Here is a 26,052-nt window from a genome sequence, read left to right as displayed (position 1 = left end):
ACAGCCTCCTCCCGTCCCAGATACTTTTACTGTTATTGCTTCAGTTCAGTCAAATAAGAACAGCATTTTAGTTGCATCTCATCTAAGAGCAGTTTTCTCCCAGCAAGCACTGCTGATGAATTTAGTGACGAAGGCCTGCAAAAGTTAGTAAAACTGGCTTGAGCAGATAAATCAGATGAAAACTTTCACGGGTCTGTTTCCCTAATTTCAATTATACTTTCCAGTTAATTTCAAGTAATACTCAGCAAAGACTTTTACTTTGTTAGTTAAAATTTTTTGACTGGACTTTTAAAAAGCTGAATAAACAAAAATTATTCAAAGGTTAAAAATTTATTACACATAGGCATGTTGCTTTTTATCAAAGAAATTTATTCGCATGTAAATAAACACGTTTTTGTAATGTTTGGGGGGAAAAAAATCCCACAGATTTTTATCTACTTTCAAAAAAATGAAAAACCCCCAAGTATTTACAGAACGGCCATATGCACAGAAAATCAAATTTGAAAAGATTTTAGAAAAGACCCTCCCCATCTGCTCCTGATGTACATTTTTGAAACAAAATTTAAAGCTCAGCTTTTGCAACTGAGCATGTTTCCCAACCTAGCTTCTGATATGTTAAGTACTTCCTACCCCTCAAAAAACTAACTCAAGGGTAGAAATCAGGGGGGAGGGAGATTGGGGGGAAAAAAAAAAGGTAAAAGAAGATGAGATTGCTTAGGGATTGTGAATAATGAGTTTCCTATACTGGAATCTGCTTTAAGTGACTCAGCTGGATACTATGACTCACTGGCTCCCTGGAAGGTTTCTTTTGAGAATTCATAATAGTGCTGCCCTAAATTTTCAAACCTAGGCCTTAAGGAAAATCCTTCCAAGAGCCACCAACCTCAAGCCTAGTTTTGGCAATTATATCCTGCTTCATTCCCACCGCCTCCCCCCCCAATACTTGTTTTAAAAGAAATTGATTTTTGAACCTGGAATCTTCATGTACATCAGAGCAGGTTTTGACCAAGAACCCCTAACATGAAGCCAAAAGACAGAAGAGGAATCAGGTCAAACTAAGAATACATAAAGACTCCAGCAGCAGAAGATAGGTAGAAGTTGACTTCATGTCCTTGCCGTCTTTTGAAACAGGAGAATGAGTACACCTAGACAGGAGGGAGGTGTCCCAGGCTTGGTTTATTCTGCCTCTTCTCCTCCACCCTGTGGAGAAATGCAGTGCTCCCTGGTTCTCAGGCAGGGTGAAGCAGTTTAGCCCCGGCTCCCTGTTAAGCAAGTTCAGATGCTGGGTCAGTGTGTGGGGTGTGCCCATCGACAAGTCAGGGGCTTATCCTTCATCCAGATCCTAACTCGGGATTCTTTGATCTGGGATGAAGACAGAAAGAGAGAAAAAGCTTCCCAGTTTACTCATTTTGGTATTTGTTGGCTCTGCTTGGGGGAGCTGAGCCCCTGATACTATGCAGTACATTCCCCATAAGATTTTCCCCACCCAGACCAACTTAAAAACCATTTTTTTTTTCCTGCAGAAACCAATGGGATAGGATTCAAAACTAGGTGAGAAATCCAACCTGGTTGTGTGTCTGAGAGGCTGCTACTGTATCAGCATCACAAGATAAAGCACTCTGGTATCACCTTGCCCATGTCCTCCTTAGTGTCACCCAAGACATTTGACTCTGATACGGTAACCGATAACTTTTCTTGCTCCACTTTGCAATGTTTCGTTTCCTACTTCTTATTACCTTGGGACACAAAAGTGGCAGAGTTGTTGTGAGCTGATGACCAGAAAAGGGAGAACACTAAAGGAAATCAGAGACAGTCAGGAAAGAAAGCCAAAGCTGATTTTCCAACTCTATGCTAACTCCAACCTGCAGAAAGGGATGAATATAGAAATCTTCAATATCTGATGAAGTCACTCCATTTATCTCACACACATACATCACACACACACACACACACACACACACACACACACACAAATGAATCACCTGGCTTTTTTTTTTTTTTTTTAATCCAGAAGAGTTGTGCTGGGGATCATGCCCCGTCCTGCTGACACAGAACCTGAATGGAATCATCAGGAATGGCACAGTGCAGGTGTCAAAATCAAAGTAAGGCCGCAGATTTGTGAGAGGACCCTCCAAATACTGGGAACTTGTGTTGCACTCAAATGGTCTCCTGGATTTCTATATTTATGAGAAGGGCTTCTTATTGATGTCCCCCAGAATCCAGACTCAGACCTGTTCCTCCAAAAAGGTCCAATTGTGTTGCTACATAGTAGCAAGGGTTTATCTTCATACCCACCTAGCATTCCAGGCCCCCCCCGCATTACTTCAAGTGAGCTTGGAACTGTTTTAAGTGAACTATGGCTGCAAATTTTTTACTGTTTTATCTAAGGGAGCATACAATGGAATAATTAGTCTGGACTCCTTACCCTTGTGATGAAGGGAAACAAGGAGCCCAGCTCTCAGGAATGGCATCAGTTCTCCTACTAACAAAATGCTGGGATGTGGACTTTTGGCACATTGTAGAAATAGGAGAACTATTAATTCTGTACTGGTTTTCATGCCACTGGATCAAAGAGGCTGTCCCTCTTTTAAACCTCACTGCATCTGAAAACACGTTTACATCCCAAAAAGCCAGCCCAGCTTTCTTTAAAGGAAAAAGAAACTATAAATCAATACCTCCACAGAAAGATATCTCTTAATATTCCTATGATGTCTGAACCATATGAAAAACCTCCTAAAACAAAAATACCATTTTGGTTTTCTACGTAACTCCAAAGGTGGACTCTGACTAATCTGCTTCAGCTTGATACTGCAGTACCAGCACAAGCTCCAAGCTCCCTACCACCAAATAAGCCTCGTTCTTCCACCTCCCATCATTTTGAACCCTGAACCTCATAGAATTAGAAAAAAACACTGTATAAAAGCAAACAGATAAAGGATTGAAATATTACAAATAAATAGCTAAAATCATCTTCCCTCCCCAATCACTCCTAAGAAACAGACACCAAACATTACTTAAGTGTCCAAAATGACCAAAGTCCTTCATTTGCCCACGCCTCAAATGGACAACTACCCAAACAAAGGTGAACAACCTTCATGCAAATGCATCAAGGAATGTATTGCTTTTTCATTTTCTGCCCAGCCCTTCAAATACATGCACTAAAATGTGTTTAAAACATGGCCTAAAAATGGAAAAAGGGAGAAAAAATATATATGAATATTTCCCACAAAACTGGTTCCCACCCTTCCCTCTCCCTAAGCCCTTCCCACCCCCTCCCTTTCATAAACAAGTATTTTAACTTTTTTTTTTTTTTTTCTGGCAAAGGAACAAGTGATTCGTGGTAACCAGAATCAAACCCTATGGTCTCTTTAGTAGGGTCTGGCTATGCCTTTCTAAATTCACCCCACTTGGTGTCAAAGCCATGCCATTTAAGATTCTTAGAACACAAAATCAGACCTGTCTCACTCCTTATGGTGATTTGCCTATACACTTAGTTTTTCTCTGGCCATGGTTTTTGCTTTAAAAAGTAAGGTTCCTAGTTGCCAATCAGGGCCACATCCATAAGATCGTCATCTTCCTCCCCAATCATAAAGTCAGGGCTAAGCCTTGAGGGCCTGTCTGTAGATAAGATTGTGTTACTTGTCATAGACAAGGACTGGTCTGAAGAGATGGGTGATTTAGACCAACTCTCTGGCTTGATGCTATGAGATTTTTTCTTGTCTCGGTCTTTGTCCCGGTCCCGGTCCCTATCTTTGTCTTTTACTTTCTTCTTTTCTTTTTTGTGCTTCTTATGCTTCTCTGTGCTGTACTCTGGAAGAGGTCGGATGCCATCATCTGAGCTGGGACTGTTCTGATAAGACTTCTCTGCTATGGAGGAGCCTGACTCACTCTCACTGTCCAGATTCTGGGGGGTATATGCTGGTGACTTACTATGACTGGGAGAGCCACGCTCATGCTTTGGAGTGGAACCACTGATGAGTGGAGAGCCATAGTTTTTGGAGGAGGCCATCTGAGGCCTCAGCCCTTCTCCACTACTTTCCCCAGGTTTCTGCAAAGTCACTTTGGCTTTAATGCTGGGGGATCCCCCATCATGCTTGCTGATGATAATTTTTGCCACACCCGTGCTCCCCACATTTTTTGACTCTGAGGTCTTCTTAGATGAATCCACCGAGCCCCCCAAGGTGGAAACCTTTGATTTGTCTTTATCACTTTTCTCACGCTTGCCCTGGAACTCTCCTCCTGACATGTTATGTTTGGAGGACACAGGATGGCTAGAAGAATTTGTGCTCACCCCCACCTGGCCGTCCATTGGGTCTTCACCCCCAGGGCCACTGGTGACAACCCCATGCTTCAGTTTATCTATGACAGCTGTTAAGGACGGCTTCTTATTTCTGCTGGGAGATTTCCCTTTGGAACTCCCATGCTGGTTCTGAGAGGATGACATGGAAGAGCCACTTGAGGAAAAGGAAGAGGAAGATGCTGTACAAGAGTTAGATGATGGGGGAGTTTTCTGAGACAATGAGCCTGAAGATCCTAACCCTGAAGATGACTTCATGCCAGTGCTTGAACTAGTTCCAGACATGTGAGAACCACCAGAACCTGAACTGATAGGAGACTTGGCTTTAGAGGATGGGGGAGTCCCAGGAACAGGCTTCATTGGAGAGGCAAGCTTATCAGAGCCTCCAGGTGGCCTTGAATGGGAAGGGGATATGTTTGGTTTACTCAAAGAAGGATTCATAAGTGATGATGGCTTCCCTTGAGGTTTCATCTTGGTGCTGCTGGAGCCACTGCTCAGTCCATGCTTGGTAATAGGAGAGGAGCCAGGCTTCCCCCCAGACTGGGATGAATTTTTGGACTGGCTAGATCCCGAAGACCCCTGGCTAGAATATATACTGCTACTTAACTTGGAACTTGATGAACCTTCTGATTTACTGCTTTTCATCTTGCCTGAGTTGGAAGCAGAAGACGAGGAAGAATGGCTATGGTGGCTTTTACTTCCTGAGGAAGACACAGAACCACTGCTGGTATACTGACTGTGAGAGGAGGGCTTGCCCACCATCACGGTTCCCTTAGGAATCTGAATAGTGATTTTGGGAATGGGTGGTGTGGCAACACCTGGGGGAGTCTGAGATCTTCCTGAACTGCCTGGAGATTTGGATCCACCTGTACTAGTAGGTGGGGTGAAAGGTCGGTTAGAACAACTGTGAGATGGAGACTTCCCCTCAGTGTCTGCCTTCTTCCGTTTTGGAGGCTTATCTTTGCTTTTGCCATCATTAGAAGGGGTTCGACTGCGCTTCCCTGGTTTGCTGTCTAATCCTGGCCCTGATAGACTACTGTTACTGGTGCCATTGCCTTCCTTTACTCTCTTTTGAGTCTTTTCTTTCCCTAAGTCCCCAGTGGTCAATAAAGGACTCTGGCTACCACTGTGATGCTCCATAAGATCTGTAGGACCCAAAGCCTTACCAGCCACTGCTATTATACTGAAATCAACTGTGTCAGCTTGGCTATTGCCTTTAAACTTAGTCTCCCCATTATCACCTCCAAGCATTGGCACCCCCAAAGTATTTAGTGCCTGAGATGTAAATCCTTTGAAATCATCATTATCTCCACTTTGGCTGCTTTCATCAAAATATTCTTCTCCAAAACCACTTTGGCTCTGGCTGTTCAACAAATCAGGATTGAAATCTACTCCATCAGGAAAAAAATGATTGGTAGGAGAGTCACTACTGGGGCTTCCAGCAGCATCTGCAATAAGGTCAGCTGGATCAGTGTATGGATTTTCATTATTATTGGCTTGAAAGACATCAGGGTCAAAGAGGGCACTCTGAGAATGCCCAGAGCTTGAAGAATCTCGAACAGGGGTGCCAATGGGTGGACAATCGTCACTAGTGCTGGGAAGCTTAGAAGCTTCTTCTGCAATGTCTGAAAGGATATCAGTTACATCCGGGCCAATGCTGTCTGAACTGGATAGTCGGACCATCCTTTGAATACTGGATTGGGGATGAGGTACTGGTTGTGGGTAAGTTGTTGGGGGAGTGCTACACTGGCTTGGAGCTGGAGTGATGTGTGGCGTATCCAGCGTGTCAGCTGTCATGTTGACATCAAAGATAGGGTTCTGTGAGTCAACATCCATTGAAAATAGCTCCCTCTGAAAGTCATCTTCAGTCTGGTGCTTGGGTTTGTCAGGTGGTAATCTTGATGACTTCTTCTTCTTTGCCTTGTTGCTTCCCGAGCACATTTCCATCCGGGGTGAGCCGGAAGAGGAGTTCTGCCTTTCTAAAGGGCTGCTTCCATAAAGGGTTGAGAAATCCTGGGCAGGATTATCTTTAAGAAGGTTCATGAGCATCGGGTGGTTCTTGGTGTTGCCGGCCATCGAAGAGACAGGTGGCGGCGTGTGATGAGGAGGGGTCGGACTCGAGCCAATGGTAGACCCCCCGTTCCCTGTGATTTGCAACAAACTGGTAAGAATTGGGTTCTGAGATACCTTGCTGAAGTCCTCCCCATGGCCCACCGACTCATGCCGATCTTTGATGCTCATGCTCATATTAAACAAGGTGGTAATGGGACCCCCCGGAAAGGTGTTGGTTGGTGTAGTGGTACCACTCATTGGGTTGTTGCCTGTGGTCATGCCATACCCTGGGCTGCTAGCCGGGGGCAGGTTCTTTTTCACCATGTCTTCAACTGTCTCTGCAATGAGGGACAGTGCTGGAGTGTCGGCCTGAATGGTTTCAGCTTTCCTCCGAATAGCCCTCATCGTCACAGGGATGGACATACATCTGTAAAATAAGATGGAAAAAACAAAGTTAATATTGCACTAGCTGCTAATGAAACCAATTTTTTATTTGGGAAAACAGGCTTTAATTTTGCCTGAGACTTACATATGCCAAAAGGTTTACAATAAGCAGCTTTCAGGCAAGGCAAATAACCCGCAAGGCAGGAGCAGTTCTATGAAATGCCAGAGCTTTGGGTAAACTCATTCTAAAAGAATCTGGGGGCTTCCCTGGTGGTGCAGTGGTTAAGAATCCACCTGCCAATGCAGGGGACACGGGTTCAAGCCCTGGTCCGGGAAGATCCCACATGTCGCAGAGCAGCTAAGCCCGTGTGCCACAACTACCGAGCCTGTGCTCTGGAGCCCATGTACCGCAACTACTGAAGCCCGTGCGCCTAGAGCCCATGCTCCGCAACAGGAGAAGCCACCGCAATGAGAAGCCCACGCACCGCAACGAAGAGTGGCCCCCGCTCACTGCAACTAGAGAGAGTCCGCGTGCAGTGACAAAGACCCAACGCAGCCAAAAAAAAATTAAAAATAAAAAGAATCTGGATGGAATTCCCTGGTGGTCCAGTGGTTAGGACTCCATGCTTCCACTGCAGGGGGCACGGATTCAATCCCTAGTTGGGGAACTGAGATCCCGCAAGCCTCACAGCACAGCCCCCCAAAAAAAAGCAAAACAATCTGGACCAGAGGCAATCATCAACCTCTTTTGAAGTGCCACCAAATAAACCAACCATAAACAAGAGTCCAAATAATTAGACATCATACTGAACTAAAATAAAACTGGTAATAATGAACTTAGTAAGAAAATGCCGTCCTTTTGGGCTTTACATGTGATTAATGGTATATATAATTTATCTTAATTGATGAATCATTAGAAAAACCTCTTGACCCATCAAGTTCTAAACTTTAATGGCTTAGATCACCCCAAAGCTATACTGTGAAAAGTGCTACCACTGGCAGTAAACCTTTTTTATTTTAAAGCAAAGCACTTTTGATGTTACAGATAAATTTATGTTTATAAACATGTTTGAAAATATTTTGCTCTAGAATATGTCAGCAACCTTTCTTAAAGGACCAGATAGTAATGTTTTAGACTTTCAAAGATCATATGGTTTCTGTCCAACTACTCTGCCATCTTAGCTCAAAAGCCACCATAAACAATATGTAAATGAAAAGATGTGTTCACTTACAGGTATGTTTTATTGTGTTCCAATAAAATTTATTTACTAAACAGACCACTGGTACCTACTCCAAAAAAATCTTCAAATTACATATTAATGTTTATGGAAAGCTGACTGGCTTAAGGATCTTCCCACATACTGCCATGTGACACATTGTATGTGTTTAAAAAAAAATGACACAGAGGAAAAAGTGGAAAAAGATCTACATCTTATTTCAGCTCTCTCCCTCATAAAAGAACCCTAATGCGGGGCCTGAAGTTACCTACCTTACTTCCTATTACTCTCATAATGAGATTTATAAAACCAAAAGCTCATATTGCTTCTGATGCAAAAGCAGAGAAGGGTGAATTCAAAGCAGTGACTAAATGCTTTCCTACTAAATTTCCAATTCACTCTAATACTGAAAACAACATTCCTTATACACCTCTTAATGGGACTCTGATGGAAAAGGGCCAGTGCTACCTTTGAACAACTTTGGCAATGAAGTCATCTGTGCAGATGAGTGCATCTGACAGCCCCTTGTAGAGTTTACAGCTCACATGTGTTGAGTCCTGCACATCCATTACCACTGAAAGACAAAATATTTAGGAGGCATTTAAGATAGAGTCAGCTTCAGTTTCTGACTTTCCAAAAAAGATAAAGGGACCAAACTGCTGCCCTGAGAGAGGTGCTAGCCACCCACATAACTCACCACACACCAGGGAGTCATTCACAGGGTGCTGAAAAGATACGCTGAAACGGGATTCTGAGAGGGGACACACTTCAAATTGGAGTAGCCCAGGAGAATCTAAAAGGCAAAGAAAAGGATCATAAAATAATCAACCAAATAAAAGACTTGAGACATGTAAATGGTAATTATTAACTATGAAATTTTCTCTCCCTCATTGGAAACTAAATCCCACACACATTTTTTTAATACACAAAACCTACTATGTCACCCACAGGTGACTAAAGGTATCAGATTCCAAGGAATCTACCAGTGTATGTTACGAATACTCCAAAACAAATAAGTAACTAAACTTCAGTTTTCTAAAATGAAGGCACTTAATCCCAATTGATGAAGTCCTTGGCAGATATAAACACCCTGCCTTGAAAGTGAATTCTGAAAATAAATGTGGCCAAGAGGAGCTTCTCATTCTATTTGATAAGCAGACATTAGAACCACTACCATAAACCCTGCTTTCTACCAGTATACAGCTGTTAGCTATACACTCCATAGTTTGGTAAGCACAGATGTAGGGGCTACAATCTAAAATGATACATTTATGCCAAATTCTCTCTCTCTCTCTCTCTCTCTCTCTCTCTCTCTCTCTCTCTATCATTGGTTTCTAAGCCAAACAGGCTGACAGCCCAGAGACAAGGATTATATACTTTCTTGGGAAAAAGCATGCATCTCTGTAGGACTAACTTCATAACTACCTCACAAAAACTCATTTTTAAATACCATGAAGCTATGTGGAAAATTCTCCTAGGATTGAAATATGTGAAATAGAAGGGTCATAAGGACACTTGCACATGCTCTGTGTCATTACTCCAACTTTCTAAAATTTCTCATTTCTAAAGCAATTCTTATTCCCATAAAAGATGTCTCCTGATTTACCTTCCATTTCTTCTTGCCTACCATTTGTGCTGATACAGCTCTATCACTGAAGTGCTTTACAACTAAAGTAAAAAATTAACTATGGTTAACTAGAGAAGCCAAAATTCGTATCAAGATTTCTAATAGCAAACTGTTTGAAAAACATCAGCATTCCAGCATCCTGGGAGAAAAAAGAGAAGGGCACAGGTCTCATCCCTTTTTAAGCTATATGATTAAGTTCTCCAAAGAATGGGGAGAGGAAATATACTCAGGACTAAAATGTGGGAACCACTGTCCTAACAACCTAAAATTTAGATATCAAGAACTCCTCTCTTCCTGCAGAATCCCAAATTCTACCTTATATATCTGTTGCAAGGTTCAGGCCCTTAGGTACCCAATTATATTGCTGCATGCAGAACAAGAGTAAGTCCATTGCAACAAAATCCAGTGGTTTCCAAATGCCAATTTACAGACTGGTTCCATCAAAATTATTCATGGAGCTTGAACTAGATTCCCAACTTCTCCCACATTAAGTTCATTTGAGTATGAAAACCAAATGTATGTAGTTTTAAAAGCTCCACAGGTGATATGATGGGCCACAAAATTAGAGAACTACTAGAGTAATCAGTTTCCATTTACCAGTAAGTATATCAAAAGGAAAGGCAGTACCTTCTTTCAGAATAGTTCTTTTGACACAGCTTCCAATTAGGGTGTTATAGGCCACTTGGTGTCTGATCAGATTCAGGATAAGAGGAACCCGGCCAGGGTGCTGAAAGGTGATTTTGCTAACAAGGGTTCCCTGTAGACTTCTACCATCTGGAAGAGGAGCATCTTTGTTGAGGAAATAGCAATGCTGCTGACCTGGAAGAGCCTGGGCAAAAAGAACAAAGGAAACGAATGCTATTTACTCACCCACTGTACTCCAACCACAAACTATCCTTAAAAAAACCCTACTCCTCAAAAATCAGCAATTTCTTGCTGAATATTAAAGCTCCACAGTCAGTTCTTTGGTCAGCTAATGTTAAATGCCAAATACTCGCTTGGCTGAAAAGACCCCTTCTTTGTAAATGTTCCGCTAATGGTTTCCTAATCTAGCTAATATAAAAATTACCTCAGAAATCTGTATAAGAGAGGTCCCTGGACCACAAGTGCAAAATCTATATTTTTAATAACACCCTATATAGTTATAACAGAGCCAGAATTTGGGAACTATTACTTACTCCAGACTACTGTCAAACATTCAAATAAATTCAAGTCCAGATGTGGTTTTAAAACGCTCCTTAATTTATTCATTCCAGTACTTTCTTCTCCATTAAATACTTTGCAGATTATAAGCTCATGGCACTTGAAAGAATTAAACAGCAATAACTCTTAATACCTACTTATGTGCTTGTAAAAGTTCAGAATACCATTAAGACACTTTCACCTGAAATTTCAACAATGAAATGTACGTTGTTTCCTGACTTGGAAACTCATGCTTTTCCTTCAGTATGTTTCACAGATTTCTGTAATTTCCTGCCTGACTGAGGAAATAGGACATGATCCAGCGGTCCAAAAGAACATCATCTGACCTCAGTTATCCTATAAAAGGAAGATTCTGATCTTGGGTCCAAACATAATCTACAACAATTCATAAGGACTTACTTACAGCATAAAATCGCATGTTGTGATTCAAAGGTATAGGGTCAGGGTCCTTTGACAGCTCAAATTGAGTGATCAGTTCATAAAGGGGTACATAAGTTGGTTGGGTTTCAAACAATGGAATTCCTAGAAAAACAAAGATCAATACAATGATCACAGTGAGATGCAAACGTTGACAGCTCAGTTTTCCCTTCATGAGTTCTACTTCATACGCCCATTTATTCAAAAAGTACTTACTAATAAGCAAAAGCACCATGACATCTATACCCATCAGTGGTTTTTTGAGGCCAAGACTGAAAGGTCTAAGATAATCTGAATGTGAAGTTTGCTTTTCACTTTTATAACAATTATTAGCTCCTGATGCTTCCTAAAACTCACCTGTGCAGTTCTGAAGTTTCTGAACAAATGCTCTAGATACTGGGATTGGCTGGGGAAATTTCAAGAAGAAACAGGCAGGAAGATCAACACTGTTGGCACTGGTGATTGAGGAGAAGGAGGGAGTCCTTCAAAAAAAAAGGAAAGGTGGAGGATTGGGATTTTGAATGATGTGAAAATGAAAAATCTAAACACTCATTCTTAGACATGTCTGTATCATATAACCACCTACTCACAAAACCTATCAAAAGTTCACTCTTTGAACTTCCTTCCCCCAATTCCAAAATATCCTGTTTGTTAACCCTAGAGTATCTTACCAAACATCTATCCTGAGGCACGTTCTCTAGTTATTACTCCAGTATAGCTCTAAATCAACATAAAGTCCCATAGGAAAATCCCATAGAGCAATCATTAAACCAGTGCAAGTAGCACAGTTCTCTTCTTTCTCTCTCAGGATAAGAATGTGTTCTATGAGCAGACTTCAAAGAGGAACATGCAGATATTAAAAAGAGAAATTAAATGGGTAAAACAAAAAGCCCATCTCTAGAAAGTCCACTGGGGGAAGAGCCAAGTCAAAGTAATACCCGTTTCTTACTGGGCTTAAGGTTGAAATAAATGGACATTGCTAACCTACAATTATATTTAACTTACCATTTGTTGTCAACTGGATGTGACCCCATAATTAATGGTGCAATTGGGAGTTTATACATAGCAGATGTTCCTTCGATTGTCACTGATGCATTCATGCCCAAAGATCGAGGAACTGAGAAAAGGAAAGAAAAATGGTATTCTCCAAAGTAACACGAATTATAAGGATCTTGAGTTTCCCTGGTGGCGCAGTGGTTAAGAATCCGCCTGCCAATGCAGGGAACATGGGTTCGATCCCTGGCCCTGGAAGATCCCACATGCTGCGGAGCAACTAAGCCCATGTGCCCCAACTACTGAGCCTGTGCTCTAGAGCCTGTGAGCCACAACTACTGAGCCCATGTGCCACAACTACTGAAGCCCGTGTGCCTAGAGCCCGTGCTCCGCAACAAGAGAAGCCATGACAATGAGAAGCCCACACAGCACAACAAAGAGTGGCCCCGGCTCACCGCAACTAGAGAAAGCCTGCGCACAGCAATGAAGACCCAACACAGCCAAAAATAAAAGCAAATAAAAAAATAAATTTATTTTTTAAAAAAAAGAAAAAATTATAAGTATCTTAACATTAAAAAAAAAAGCTAAAAGCTAACTTCTGTAAAATTTGTCAGCCCTAATTTGTTTGTCAGATACTATAATACCTATATAACTCAGAAACACTACAAGTTATCTTTCTAACCAACCAATATTTCTGTCAGTAAATAAAATACAGGAAACAATGCAGTCAAAGGAAAAAAAAATTTTAAAGGCTCATTACCAATATTTACTTATTTTCTCAAACTTCAGAAAGCATTTAAGTAGAATTATGATTATAGGATAGTCAATGATTGAAGTTAAAAGGGGACCAAATGAGGTATTAGGCCATTTCTCATTATGTTTTAGTCTATTAACGTGCAAATATAGGGAATTCTCTGGTGGTCCAGTTGTTAGGACTTCGGGCTTTCACTGCCAAGGGCAAGGGTTCAATCCCTGGTCTAAGATCCCATCAAGCCGTGCTGTGCAGCCAAAAAAAAAGTACAAATTCAAAGTAAGATCCATTATTTTAGTTCTTTAGTAAGTTGGCTAATTTCTTTACCTTTAAAGTAATGATTAAAGGGAATTATTTCAAGTCAGATGGTTTACATTTTTTTATTCACTCATTTACTTATTCAAAAGGAATTATTAAGTTTTTATTATTATGTATGTATGTGTACATATAGATATGTATATCTGTAGGAGTGTATGTGTATGTATCAGATGCAAACTCTGGTAGAAATGGAAAACTTTGGTAGGGATGGCAGATTTATTTGGGAGTAGCAAACCAGAAAGTACAGGCAGGCCTGGGCATTCAAATTTTTTTTTTTTTTTTAATTTTTTTTATTTTTTGCAGTACGCGGGCCTCTCACTGTTGTGGCCTCTCCCGTTGCGGAGCACAGGCTCCGGACGCACAGGCTCAGAGGCCATGGCTCACGGACCCAGCCTCTCCGCGGCATGTGGGATCTTCCCGGACTGGGGCGCGAACCCATGTCCCCTGCATCGGCAGGCGGACTTTCAACCACTGCGCCACCAGGGAAGCCCGGCATTCAAATTTTTGAAAATATTTTTTAAACACTGAGCAAAACCTTCAGTTAATTTACAGTGAAAGTCTTACCATTATTCTCATGCAAAATGATAGGGGATGTAGTCTTATCATCCAGCAGGTCAGAAGGAGAAGCATAATACTTCAAGTTCATCAAATGACCTATGCAAAATAAAACTTATCACTACTTTTTTATCAGGTAAATTACAAATAAAGAAAAACATTCCCATTCCTATAAACCTATATACAAGAAAAGAGTTTCAGATATGAGGACTAATGATCCAAAACAGCTTATGAAATATGACAGAAGCATAAATATTGATTCTAGCAGCAACAATTTACTTCACAATTTTTAAAAAAAAACTAGGGGAGGGCAGGTGTTGACACCTTAGAAACCATTAAAAAAAATACACAAATGAGAGAGGGATAAATTGGTAGTTTGGAATTGGCATATACAAACTACTATAAATAAAATAAACAACAGGGTCCTACTGTTGTACCATACATATTATCTTGTAATAAACTATTATAGAAAAGAATGTGCAAAAGAAAAAAAACATATACACACATATATATAACTGAATCACTTTGCTCTATACCAGAAACCAATATAACACTGTAAATCAACTATATTTCAATTAAAAAAAACCAGAAACACAAATGACTGGTAATTTTCACCTTCTGCTTATAAACCCAAGGTGAAATTGTAATAACCCCTCAACTAAAATTAGACATTTTTCTAAACAGGTAAAATAGAATCACATACCCCCACTTCTTGGAGTGAGATAGCCAACACTTCCATGAAGAATCTTATCCAAGGGACCAGCATTGGTTGCTTTCCTGCAAGACAAATGATCTATGTTTGCTTATATTTAAGCCCTGAAGGTATTAGTGTACAATGTGATAATGAGTTCAGCTCTTAAACATATTATAATTCTATCCTAATGACTCTATGTTGTACCTGGGCATTTAACAATTGTATTTCAACTTCAAAGTGAAGGGATTATTTCTAAGAATACATGTATGTATTATGTAATACATGTATTGTATGTAATATGTATGTAATATGGTGAACAAAAATTACAACTATACTATTATTTATCAGAAGGGAAGCCAGGGCTTCCCTGGTGGTGCAGTGGTTGAGAGTCCGCCTGTTGATGCAGGGGACACGGGTTCGTGCCCCAGTCCGGGAAGATCCCACATGCCGCGGAGCGGCTGGGCCCGTGAGCCATGGCTGCTGAGCCTGCGCATCTGGAGCCTGTGCTCCGCAATGGGAGAGGCCACGACAGTGAGAGGCCCGCATACCGCAAAAAAAAAAAAAAAAAAAAAAAAAAAGGGAGGCCAGGTTTGACAAGTCTTCTGATAAAACCTAAGAAATAAAAATTTTTAAAAAATTAAAAAAAATAAAAAACCTAAGGAATACCAACCAACAACTTAGGGATACTGATACTCAGAAAATGGAATGCAATCATTTGGGAACTGAAAGGATATGGACAAGATGTACAATACAGGTAAAACACAGATGCATAGTAACATACATCTATAATATATATTTAAAAAAATAAGAGCCTAGTAACCCCATAGACGAAAAACTTTAAGAACAAGGTCAAACAGAATTGACACTTTAGCCAGTCTTACCAATACATAACTGCCATTTTAGATAGATCCTGTTCTAAGGATTGGAGAGCCAAATACATTTTAGTCTTTAGTTTGCTAGAAAGTAAATAAAGAAAACAAGAATTAAATAGTTGACAAATATATGTACACACACACACAAACATGAAAGCCTAGAGAGCAAGTCTACCTTGGAGGCAACTAAGATATCTATTTAAAAAACAAAATAAAACTTTAAAATGTTAAAAAATCATTACTGATCTACCAAAGCTAACTTTTATCTCTACTTAAAAGAGCCAAGCAGGTATACAGAATCCCAGGTAGGTTAAAAATAAAAGTGGCAACCCAGTTCCATAACAATTTCTTTCAGCCTAGAAATCAGTATGTTGAAGACATCTCAAGGATTATCTTCTAGCACTATAATCCATTAATGCAGATATTTGTTTATTTAATATACCTTTAAAAGACATTAAGCTGGAAGCTGAGCTATACATTGTCAGTATGAGTAGAAATCACAAATGAGCTAGGGCCGAAGACTTGGCAAATTTCTAAGTACAAAATGGTTTATAGATTTATACTAATTTTTCCAAAAAAAGCAAAAAAATAAAAATACTTACTTGTCCCCTGGAAGGTTATAAAGATTAACAAGACCCTTAAGGTGCTTAGAAAATTCATCAAAATTTTTTTCCCTATAAGAAGTTCAGGGGAGAGGGAAGAGAATAAAACATACAATTACTATTCAGTCTTATCAGCAAAGTGCCAAAAATCATGGCTATATAAAACTAATCTTAATAATTTACTTTACTCTTTTTCCCCCAAAGTTTTCTAGAATCAATCAAAAGTAGGAAAAGAAAATGCAGTGTATCCCTTTCTCTGCCCCATTTTTCTGAAGGAGGTGCTAATAAGCAGTATAAAAGATAGTCAAAAAGACCCGATAACTCATATAGTAATTCGCTCTTAAGTAATGAGACTTGGTTTAAATAAATCACTTCTTCTCCTCTTAATCTGTAAGTGAGATGATTGGATGTCATGAGGAAAAAAAACTTTTGGAGAGAAAATGGAAATAAATAAATTGGGAAGATAGAACACTTTTCATGTATACAGATAGAACACTTTTCATGTATACGGCAACATAAGAGCAAAGAAGGAAAATGAACACTAGGAGAGAGATGGGAGACCTAAGGAAAAGGGGAATGGGTCCTGTGGAGGCAAACCACATATTCCAAAATGTTCCTATGACTAGCTTTACCCCAGGAAAAAGTAACTACTACCATGAACCCCTGGCTTCCTAGAACCTAATATTCAGGCATGGTTTCTTAGTCGAATAAGGTTTTGTGGACAGGAATCCAACATAACTCGACAATTCTAACTCTCTACATCTATTTCAAACTTAAAAACAAAAAAAATGTCCCTTGAAAGCTGTACTGCTCTGACAACGTCAGATACTTGGTCGGGCATTTATTGACCACTTACTGCCCAAAGTGCCATGAAGACATTAAAAGGAAGCAAGAGCAGCAGCAAAATATATTCCCTACCTTAAAATTACCATCTATACAAAGTGATCAAAAATACCAGGTAGGACTTTCCTGGTGGCGCAGTGGTTAAGAATCCACCTGCCAATGCAGGGGACATGGGTTTGAGCCCTGGTTCAGGAAGATCCCACATGCAGCGGAGCAACTAAGCCCTTGCACCACAACTACTGAGCCTGAACTCTAGATCCCACGAGCCACAACTACTGAAGCCTGGGCACCTAGGGCCCATGCTCCACAACAAGAGAAGCCATCGCAACAAGAAGCCCGTACACCACAACGAAGAGTAGCCCCCGCTGGCCGCAACTAGAGAAAGCCCACGCGCAGCAACGAAGACCCAATGCAGCCAAAAATAAATTAATTAAAAAAAAAAAATACCAGGTAAAGACCAATATTCTTCCTAAGGTTCCCACTTTAAAACATGCCTACAAATTAACTTTAGAACACCATCAGTTCATAAATTGGTATGGTCTCCTACTCCACATTAGAGCCAGACATATTTTTTTCCTGGACTATTCTGGTAATACAACTTTGCTAGACTTATTGAGTTAATGAAATCATAAAATGTTATTTTTTATGTTACACTGCAATTTTTCAAAGCTCGTTCAAATCTGGTGTATTTGGCTATAAGGACATTAAACTGATCATTGAGAAGACTGAGTGTAAAACTTATTTCCTCAATATTAACACCCTTTCTAAGACGCCTCCATGTGATATCTGATAACTTCACTATAATTTAAAATATAAAATAGATGTAATGACTTTCTCAAATTCCCAGAGAGTTAACTCTGGGTTTAAATTTAAGCATGAAAATTTCCACTCAATTCAAAGAGAAAAGATAAGCCAATGGCAAAAAACATCAATTACTAAAAGAGACTGTCTTCAAGCCTAGCACTTTACTATAATGGGACCCATATACCTTAAATAGAAAATAATTTTTCTCAAAGTTGAAGTGAAAAAAAGTTCTTTTCATGGTATAGACTCAAATTTCTCAAGCTTTCTTTGATTCAATAATTAGGTTCTATTTATTTTTGTTCCACACAGAATTCCTAAGGTTAGCTCAGTAGTTCTCAACCAGGAGTGATTTTGCCCTCCAGAGGACACCTGACAATACCTGGAGATATTTTTGATTATCATAATTCAGGAGATATTGCAACTAGTTGGGAGAGACCAGGGATGCTGTTAAACATCCAACAATGATCTGGGCATCCCCCTACAGCAATGAATTTCCCAAACCAAATTTCAATACTGTCAAGGTTGAGAAACCCTGGGATAGACGGAATAGGGTAAAAAAAAATCAAGCTAAGTCAATTCTGAAAGTGAACAAGTACAGACTGTGAAAAATCTTGACCCAAGAAAATAAATTTGTTCCTCAGGAAAGTAACTTCTGACCATCCTCAAAACTTAGCTATAAAGAATAGCACTGTCGGGCTTCCCTGGTGGCGCAGTGGTTGAGAGTCTGCCTGCCAATGCAGGGGACACGGGTTCATGCCCCAGTCCGGGAGGATCGCACATGCCGCGAAGCAACTAAGCCCGTGTGCCACAACTACTGAGCCCGCGAGCTACAACTACTGAGAATGCATGCCACAACTACTGAAGCCCGCGCACCTAGACCCCATGCTCCACAACAAGAGAAGCCACTGCAATAGAAGCCCGCACACCACAACAAGAGTAGACCCTGCTCGCCGCAACTAGAGAAAGCCCACGCGCAGCAACAAGGACCCAACACAGCCAAAAATTTAAAAAAGGAATTAAAAAAAAAAAAAGAATAGCACTGTCTGCCAGTATCAGGGAATATAAATGTCATCTGCTCACCTTAGCTGCTGTACAAGCTCTGGACAGCTCTGAAATTAAAGAAATTATGTTAAAACTTTAAACTACTTTAAGACACTTGAAGACATCAAAAGTTTTTCTCTTTTATTAATAACACATGCTTTATAAAAAAAACATTAAAACTATAGAAGATTCTTATATTAAGATATCAAAAATATCTTCTTCCTACTTGGTAAACCATGGGTTGGGTCAGGAAATTAAAGATTAAAATATATATGAAATAGCTTATAAAGGAATCAACTTTCAGCTGCTTGTTTAAAACATTAGGACCTCTCTTTAAAGCCATCCTTGGAATCCATATTCAACTGTCTGGTTATACACATTTTACATTCCTCTCTATTACAGGGTTTTTCAGAGACATTAGTTATGTACAAGATTATCTGTCCTTCTTGATTATAAATTCTTTGAGGTAGGAACTTTAAATTATTTGTATCCCCAGAAACTATTGTTCAATTGCGGCTCATGTTTGTTGATATGAAATGGAAAGGGTTCCTCTGGTGTTTCCTTTTGTCAAAGCCTCTGGATGATGTCAGAGATGGACCCAGATTATACTAAATTCCACTCTACAGCTACTGATGTTGTAGCCCATCACATCATCTCTATAGTGGCTCATGAAAAAAACCTAAACCCAAGCTATTTCAAACCCCAACAATTCCTTTTAAAATTAATGTCCCTAAGTAAACCCCACAGATTCCAGTGAAATATCAACAACACATACCACAGGATTCTCCCCATGGTGAGCCACTTTTACATCACAAAGCTGTCCTGCAGGATCTAACTGCACTTCCACATAGAACATATCTGACGTGATGTAACATTCAGTGCCACTGGCACTGAGATGAGAGCCCAGTCTAGCAGGAACAAATCAAAACAAAAATTAATAGAAGACACATAAATAAAGCCACCCAAAGTCAACACTAAGTTAAACATTTCTGCCTACAGATAGACTACTTACCCGTTCTGTCTTGCTATAGACTCCAAACGGTCAGTCATTGCTGGTAAAGATGTTACTACAAAAGGGTGAAAAAAGGAAATCACAAAAGATGTTCCAAATAAATTGTATTCTTCAGAGTCAGAAACATCTCAAGAGTATATCTATCCTTCCAAAGCCAGAAACATATTCAATAGTTCAAATGCTTATAATGCGCATAAAGTTCATTGGTAAGGCTTAGCTGTGGCCTAAGCAGTAATAAGGATCAAAAAAAAGATCTATTTGAAAAAAATGATTGCACCTTTCTCGTCTCTCTTTTTCATTACTCATTTGGGACAAGTTATCTTTAATTTAAAGAAGACACACTTAGGGACTTCCCTGGAGGTCCAGTGGTTAAGACTACGCGCTTCCACTGAAGGGGTCGCAGGTTCAATTGCTGGTCAGGGATCTAAGATCCTACATGCCAATCAGTGCGGCTAAAAAAAAGACACATTTATCTGCTAATGCTAGAATAAGGAAGATTAACATCAAAACCAGCATAGAAACAAATATTCTATGTTCACAGTGGCATTATTTACAATAGCCAAAAGATAGAAACAACCTAAGTGTCCATCAATGAATGAATGTATAAACAAAATGTTATTTTGTTTACATATAATGTATACATACAATAAAATATTATTCAGCTTTCCTAAAAAGGAAGGAAATTCTGATATATGCTATAAAATGGATGAACCTTGAAGATATTATGCTAAGTGAAATAAGCCAATCACAAAAGAACAAATACTGTATGATTACACTTATATGAGGTATCTAGAGTAGTCAAATTGTTAGAGTCAGAATATAGAATGGTGGTTACCAGGAGCTGGGAAGAGGGGAAATGACAAGTTACTGTTTAATGCGTTCAGAGTTCCAGTTGGGAAGATGAAAAAGTTCTGGAGATGGATGGTGGTGATGGTTACACAACAATGTGAATGCACTTAATGCCACTGAACTGTACAATTAAAAATGGTTAAAATGGTAAATTTTGTTATATACATTTTACCACAATTTAAAAAAAACAATATTCAGCTGAATCAGGTTCATTTGTGATAATCAGAGTAAAATCTGTTTTTACTTTCATTTTCCTTCAAAAACAGACAGAAGTACTAATTATAAGCTTGAATAATCAAGTTCATGATTTGAATTTTATGTTTGCTTGCCTGAAAACATTCTTTATAAACACTGTAAAAATCTCTTAGAGTCAAAAAGTCCATCTTCTTATTGAGTTAATTAGGAGAGAACATGTGAAGGAAAAAAACTTTCCCCTGCTATCTGCAATCTTATAGCTACCCTCCATCAATTACCTTTTGAGTTTCTACCAACCTCCAAAATGGGATAAAAAATAAATGTTTCAAAAGTTCAGGTAAGAGCTCATCTCAACTCCATAATGAAAGCAAGAACAACACCTAGCATAGAACGGTTGACCTATCTCAAATTTATATTTCTAGTGTAAGTATAAAATAGTCTTTCCTAAACTGGGTTTTTTTTTAAAGAAATTAGCATATTTCAAAGATGTTTACAAACCTTTGAGAGCTTTCTGCAGCGTCTCCAAGCAGCTGACCAAATGTTGGTGCCCTCCAGAACTCATCACAACCCTCTTCTCCTGTATTAAGAAGGAAAACATTTCAGGTAAAAACTAACAAAGCCAACAGTGTTTTGGGTAAACATACACATTATCCCAGAAATAACATTTCAGGATAGTCTATATATTATGGTATAGTTTATATACTCTATATTTTCTATATATTCTAGATAATCTATAGATTTTTAACTGTTAGTCTGTCCATCCATCCAAAAGAGGAAAGGTTAATATACATGGATACAGGCATATCCATATCCATGAAAGCAGAAAAAGGTATTTCCAGATCTAGGACTTCCCTGGCAGTCCAGCGGTTAAGACTCTGCACTTCCAACGCCGGGGACGTGGGTTCGATCTCTAAGATCCCACATGCTGCATAGCATGGCCAAAAAAAAAAAAAAGCCTATACCAAAGGTATTTCCAGATCTAAAGTAAGATAACTTTCAGGGAAAAATTAGGAAGAATCAAAATGTAATAAATGAGATCAGCCTCCTGTAGAAGTGACTACATCCTAAGATTCAGTAACTTAAATGGGGTGGCTCAGATGGGACAATTCCCAAATCTAATAAGGTGATATGCATGTAATCTAAGAAATACAGCCAGACCTTAGTCAAACTAGATTGACTCTAAGAAACAGGATACGTAGTCCAGAAAAAGCCAAAGAGCAAAAAATTTAGCATAGTTTTTCTAAACATATCCAGGGAAGAAGTTTCTCTTTGCACAACATTCTAGTCCCCAGAAGTATGAACAGTTTTATGATACAAGGATAGTTTTTCAGACTTTTCCACGCCCTAAATCCATCTCTCTTGGCTCTAATTCCACCCTCACAAATATCTGACTAATTAATAATCTAGTTCCCTTTGTACCTTGAATATACAAGGACCTTGTCCATTGCAAGGACAATGGATACCAGTACTTTGGTAGCTGGAAAGACAAACACTCTGCTGTAAATTAATAAACTGGCATTCTGATTTCCCCGTTAATCTACTGAAATTTTGTTAGTATGTCAGTTGTTGAAAACTCTTCAAAATCTTTTACGTACCAATAAAAGTAGGTTTCTGAATCTGCAAAAGTGAGAAGTAGACAATGGAAGCTATGGTGACCAAACCAAGAACTGGTAACCCAAAAGAGGGTCTTAGTAGCCACCTGGAATCCCTCTATGTCATAATGTCTCCCTAATGACAATATCACTTATAGACCATATTTCAAACTAGAATATGGCTGCCTTATAGTATAAAAATGACAACCTCTGAATTCCCAGACTGGAAAAATTGCCATTCTTTAAGACTTCTAAAAAAAAACAAAAAACCTTTTTTATGTACACAATCCTGAGCCAGAAGATATCTGTAGAACTTAGTTATAGAAATCTTTTAGCAGCATGACACTTTGGTGTCCATTATCTCATTTGATCCCTACAGCAAAAAACTGGTGTTGTGTGTCTCTACTTTCCAGATGAGGAAACTGAGGATCAGAAAGAACAAATAATCTGTCCAAGGTCACTTAGGTAGAAGTACTGGAGTCAAGACTAAAATACAGGTTTTTTGACAGCAAATTCAGTTTTTTTACTAGGCTATATACTGATATGATCATTTTAAGCTCTAATAAATCTACTAAACTGAACTTACACTGGACCCGGTGTAAGGTTTGGTAGAGGGGTACTTTCACTGAGTATAACATGTATACAGAAAAGTATATGAATCTGAAGTGAAGAGATCGTTAATTATTACAAAGTGAACACAGACATATAACCATTGCCCAGGTCAAGTCATAAAAAAGTACTCCTGTAACATTTTACTACCACTGGATTCATATGGATGAACTTTTAACATCCAGCCTCTACCCTCACCCCACTCCCTGTATTCCACCTAACTAAGGGCTCCCCATACTGGTGAATGACTCAGAAAGGAGAAGTAGTACTGTAGAGAAAGAGGGCCACAGAGTAAACAGGTGAAGTTAATTAAAAATGAATTGCAAACTCAACTAGCAGAAAAGATACAGTGACAGTATTAGCACATTAGAATCAAGGAGCTTGACAGGAAGTGAAAAATAAATGTCTCTCTATATCAGTCTGTCATGTGTATCTTTTTTTTTTTTTTTTGGCGGCACTGTGGTCCTTGTGGAATCTCAGTTCCCCAACCAGGGACTGAACCTGGGCCACGGTAGTGAAAGCCAGGAATCCTAACCACTAGGCCACCAGGGAACTCCCTATCAGGTGTATCTTTTATAGGTGTATTTCTTAGCACTTTGCCTAAAGTACCCCAGTGTACTATAACTCACAATTAACACAATTCTATAAATATACCTCCTTCTTAGGTAGACTCTTAAAAGTTGAAAGCCATCATGTGCTTATGATTTTATGAGAAATAAAACTGAAGACACACCATAATAACTAGTTAGAAAAAGTCTACACAGGGAGCTTAGCTTATTAAATAATTATCTAAGCACAACACTTTATCCACTTCACCACAATCCTCACCATGACTTGACGCACAAGCTTAATGGTTTCACTCCAAGGTCTATTTTGGTTAAATTTTGCATGGAGCCGTTCCAAGAGAGAACTCATCTTACTCAGCTTTTCCGACTCTAAGATATAAATCAGAAAACATCATTAGCAACTGTTCTTTCAAGACCTTCCACAGTTTTTCTTGCAAACAAAACTCCCATACTTCATCCTGGTAAGAGCTCAGTTAAAATATTTTCCAATATGATTTACTTCAAAACATATGAAGAATTTGTTTTTAATGACAAGAAGACACACACAATTGTGGGTCTAGTCTAACAAACACCATAGAAGGGGACTGCTTTCTATTCAAACTTAATGAGAACCAAAAAAAGAACCATCTCTAATGCTGTTTAAGGATCAAGACTACCATTTAGTGACAAAATAATTTCATGGTATTCGTGAAATCCCTTATATGATATATGCAGAGCACACATTTGAACATGGCCTAACTACGGTTAGTTGGTTTTCAAAGTGAAAATACAGACTTTCTTAATTTTTTCACATAATTTTAAGAGATCAATTTATAAGTATTATCAAGAAAACAGGCTTTATTTGCCATTCAGATTTTTCCTATTTAAACTCAAACTATATGAACAAGGAAGATGTCAATGACTAAAGGATGAGTTTCCAGAAAAGTTAAGAGAAAGGCAGAAAAGAATGGCTCCTGGATAGTGTGTGAAGGAACCTCCTACACCCTCCAACACTCCTGTAATTCTTGTAACTGCTTAGCACGAGCAAGGACCTGTGCTGGAGACCACCGGCAGTGTAAAAATACAATATGCCTGAGATGACACCTGTGAGGGGGTGTGGGTAAGTTACGTGAAAATAACCGTCACACAAAGCAAAATGAGATTTGTTCTTAAAAACAGAGACACATTACTACTGAAATTCAAAGGAGGAAAAGTTTGTAATTAGTTGTGGGGATGTTACAGAAAAGGTGCCATTGAAAGATGTACAGAATGTCAGCAATCTGAGTTGAGGTAGTGACATCTTCTAAATCAAGATTCAACTCCTCCCTCCAATGCCTTCATCTTCTGGAAAACTGTTTTTTGGTTTGTTTCAGCCAATTTATAGTTCTGGAGAAATGTCTGACAATTCCCACTTTCAAGACTCATTCACTCAGGCACTATTTTACATGATGGAGATACAGCAGTGAGCAAACTAGACAAAACTGCCTCATCTAGTTTCCATTTTACACTTGTCATTCCTCTGCACCAAGAAATATACCTTTTTTCTTCCTCCCCTTCAAAACACACCCCCCCTTCTTTCCCTTAAGAAGCCTGATGATAAATATCTTTACAAAAATGCTCTAATGAAACATTTTTTGAGCAACTATTATGTGCCAGGGACTGTATAATGATGAGTAAGGCAAGATCCTGATCTACATAGCTCAGAGCACACTGGAGAAGACAAGTATATAATAGTGAGCTGTATCAACAGAACTATGTCCAAAATGCTAAGGAAGCATTTAAACTGTAAAGTGGAACGTCAGAGAATCTATGTAAGGTTACACAGAAAGTTGTTTTTCAGCAGTTCTGAATTAGTTCAGACATTGAAAGATTGAAATTCAACGCATTTTTAGAATATACAATAGCACAAGATGTGAACACTGTGACATTCTTGAGAACTGCTGGCTTTTAATACCATAAGTACCTAATCATTTCATTCACGCGAAAACATTCTCCAGTACTTTGACATACAGCGCTGTATTACTGTTTTTATGTCATCATTCACACTTCTCTTCTGGAAGGAGCAAGTTTTACATTCACTCGCCGCGTCTCCCATCCCTTTAGGCTAAAAATGCCCTGAGGCCCAAATGATTGCCCCTAGCTAAGCAGGAAACCTTAACATAAGTTGGGAGCCCCCATCTCCCCAAAGTCAAAGCTCTCCATCACCAAGGAAGGCAGTCGGAATCTAAAACTCACACACATCCCGCCTCCTAGACTCTGAGCCCTCGGGAGAGTGGCCCCCGCGGAAGCATCTGCCCCCCAGCTCCTCTCAGAGATTGGCTCCCCCAGCTGTGTCCCGCCCCCTGCTTTTCCCCTCAGTCACTCACCCTCGGTTTCCCCCTGAGCCTTCATCCTGACAGCGGGAAGGGCCTGAGTCCTACACAAGAGGATATGCCCCTCCTCACCACTAACAGAGGAACCAAGTTGGTTCGGGCTCCCGGGACGCAGGGCGCCTGCAGTCCCCACTCTTCCCGGGAAGGCTCAGTCTGAAGTCCCCGGCGGCAAGAAGAGAAGGGTGCTCGCGGCCGCCGCCATCTTCCG

At 39.6% G+C, this 26,052-nt stretch overlaps 1 protein-coding gene across 3 annotated transcripts; it reads right to left on the bottom strand.

The window, feature by feature from the left end:
* Positions 1-1,148: 1,148 nt before the first annotated feature.
* Positions 1,149-26,052, bottom strand: MED1 (mediator complex subunit 1). Of its 3 annotated transcripts, none has more exons than XM_082678719.1 (18): positions 25,839-26,052; positions 23,756-23,862; positions 21,225-21,303; positions 19,683-19,737; positions 19,446-19,578; positions 18,710-18,738; positions 15,983-16,054; positions 15,390-15,464; positions 14,518-14,591; positions 13,824-13,913; positions 12,203-12,314; positions 11,555-11,679; positions 11,184-11,302; positions 10,205-10,406; positions 8,648-8,743; positions 8,419-8,524; positions 6,636-6,776; positions 1,149-1,362 (listed from the first exon to the last, which is right to left on the bottom strand). In XM_082678719.1, the coding sequence occupies exons 1-18, from the start codon at positions 25,861-25,863 to the stop codon at positions 1,332-1,334; spliced, it is 1,671 nt and encodes a 556-aa protein (XP_082534845.1). In that variant the 5' UTR covers positions 25,864-26,052; the 3' UTR covers positions 1,149-1,331. The 3 variants fall into 3 exon arrangements, with proteins under 3 accessions (XP_082534845.1, XP_082534844.1, XP_082534846.1); XM_082678720.1 differs by lacking the exon at positions 1,149-1,362 and adding an exon at positions 6,185-6,441; XM_082678718.1 differs by having other exon boundaries at positions 1,149-6,776.

Source organism: Grampus griseus, assembly GCF_964374135.1.
Source record: "Grampus griseus genome assembly, chromosome: 20".
Lineage (NCBI taxonomy): Eukaryota > Metazoa > Chordata > Mammalia > Artiodactyla > Delphinidae > Grampus > Grampus griseus.
Note: the sequence above shows the minus strand (reverse complement) of the source record. Positions and strands in the feature narration are given on the sequence as shown.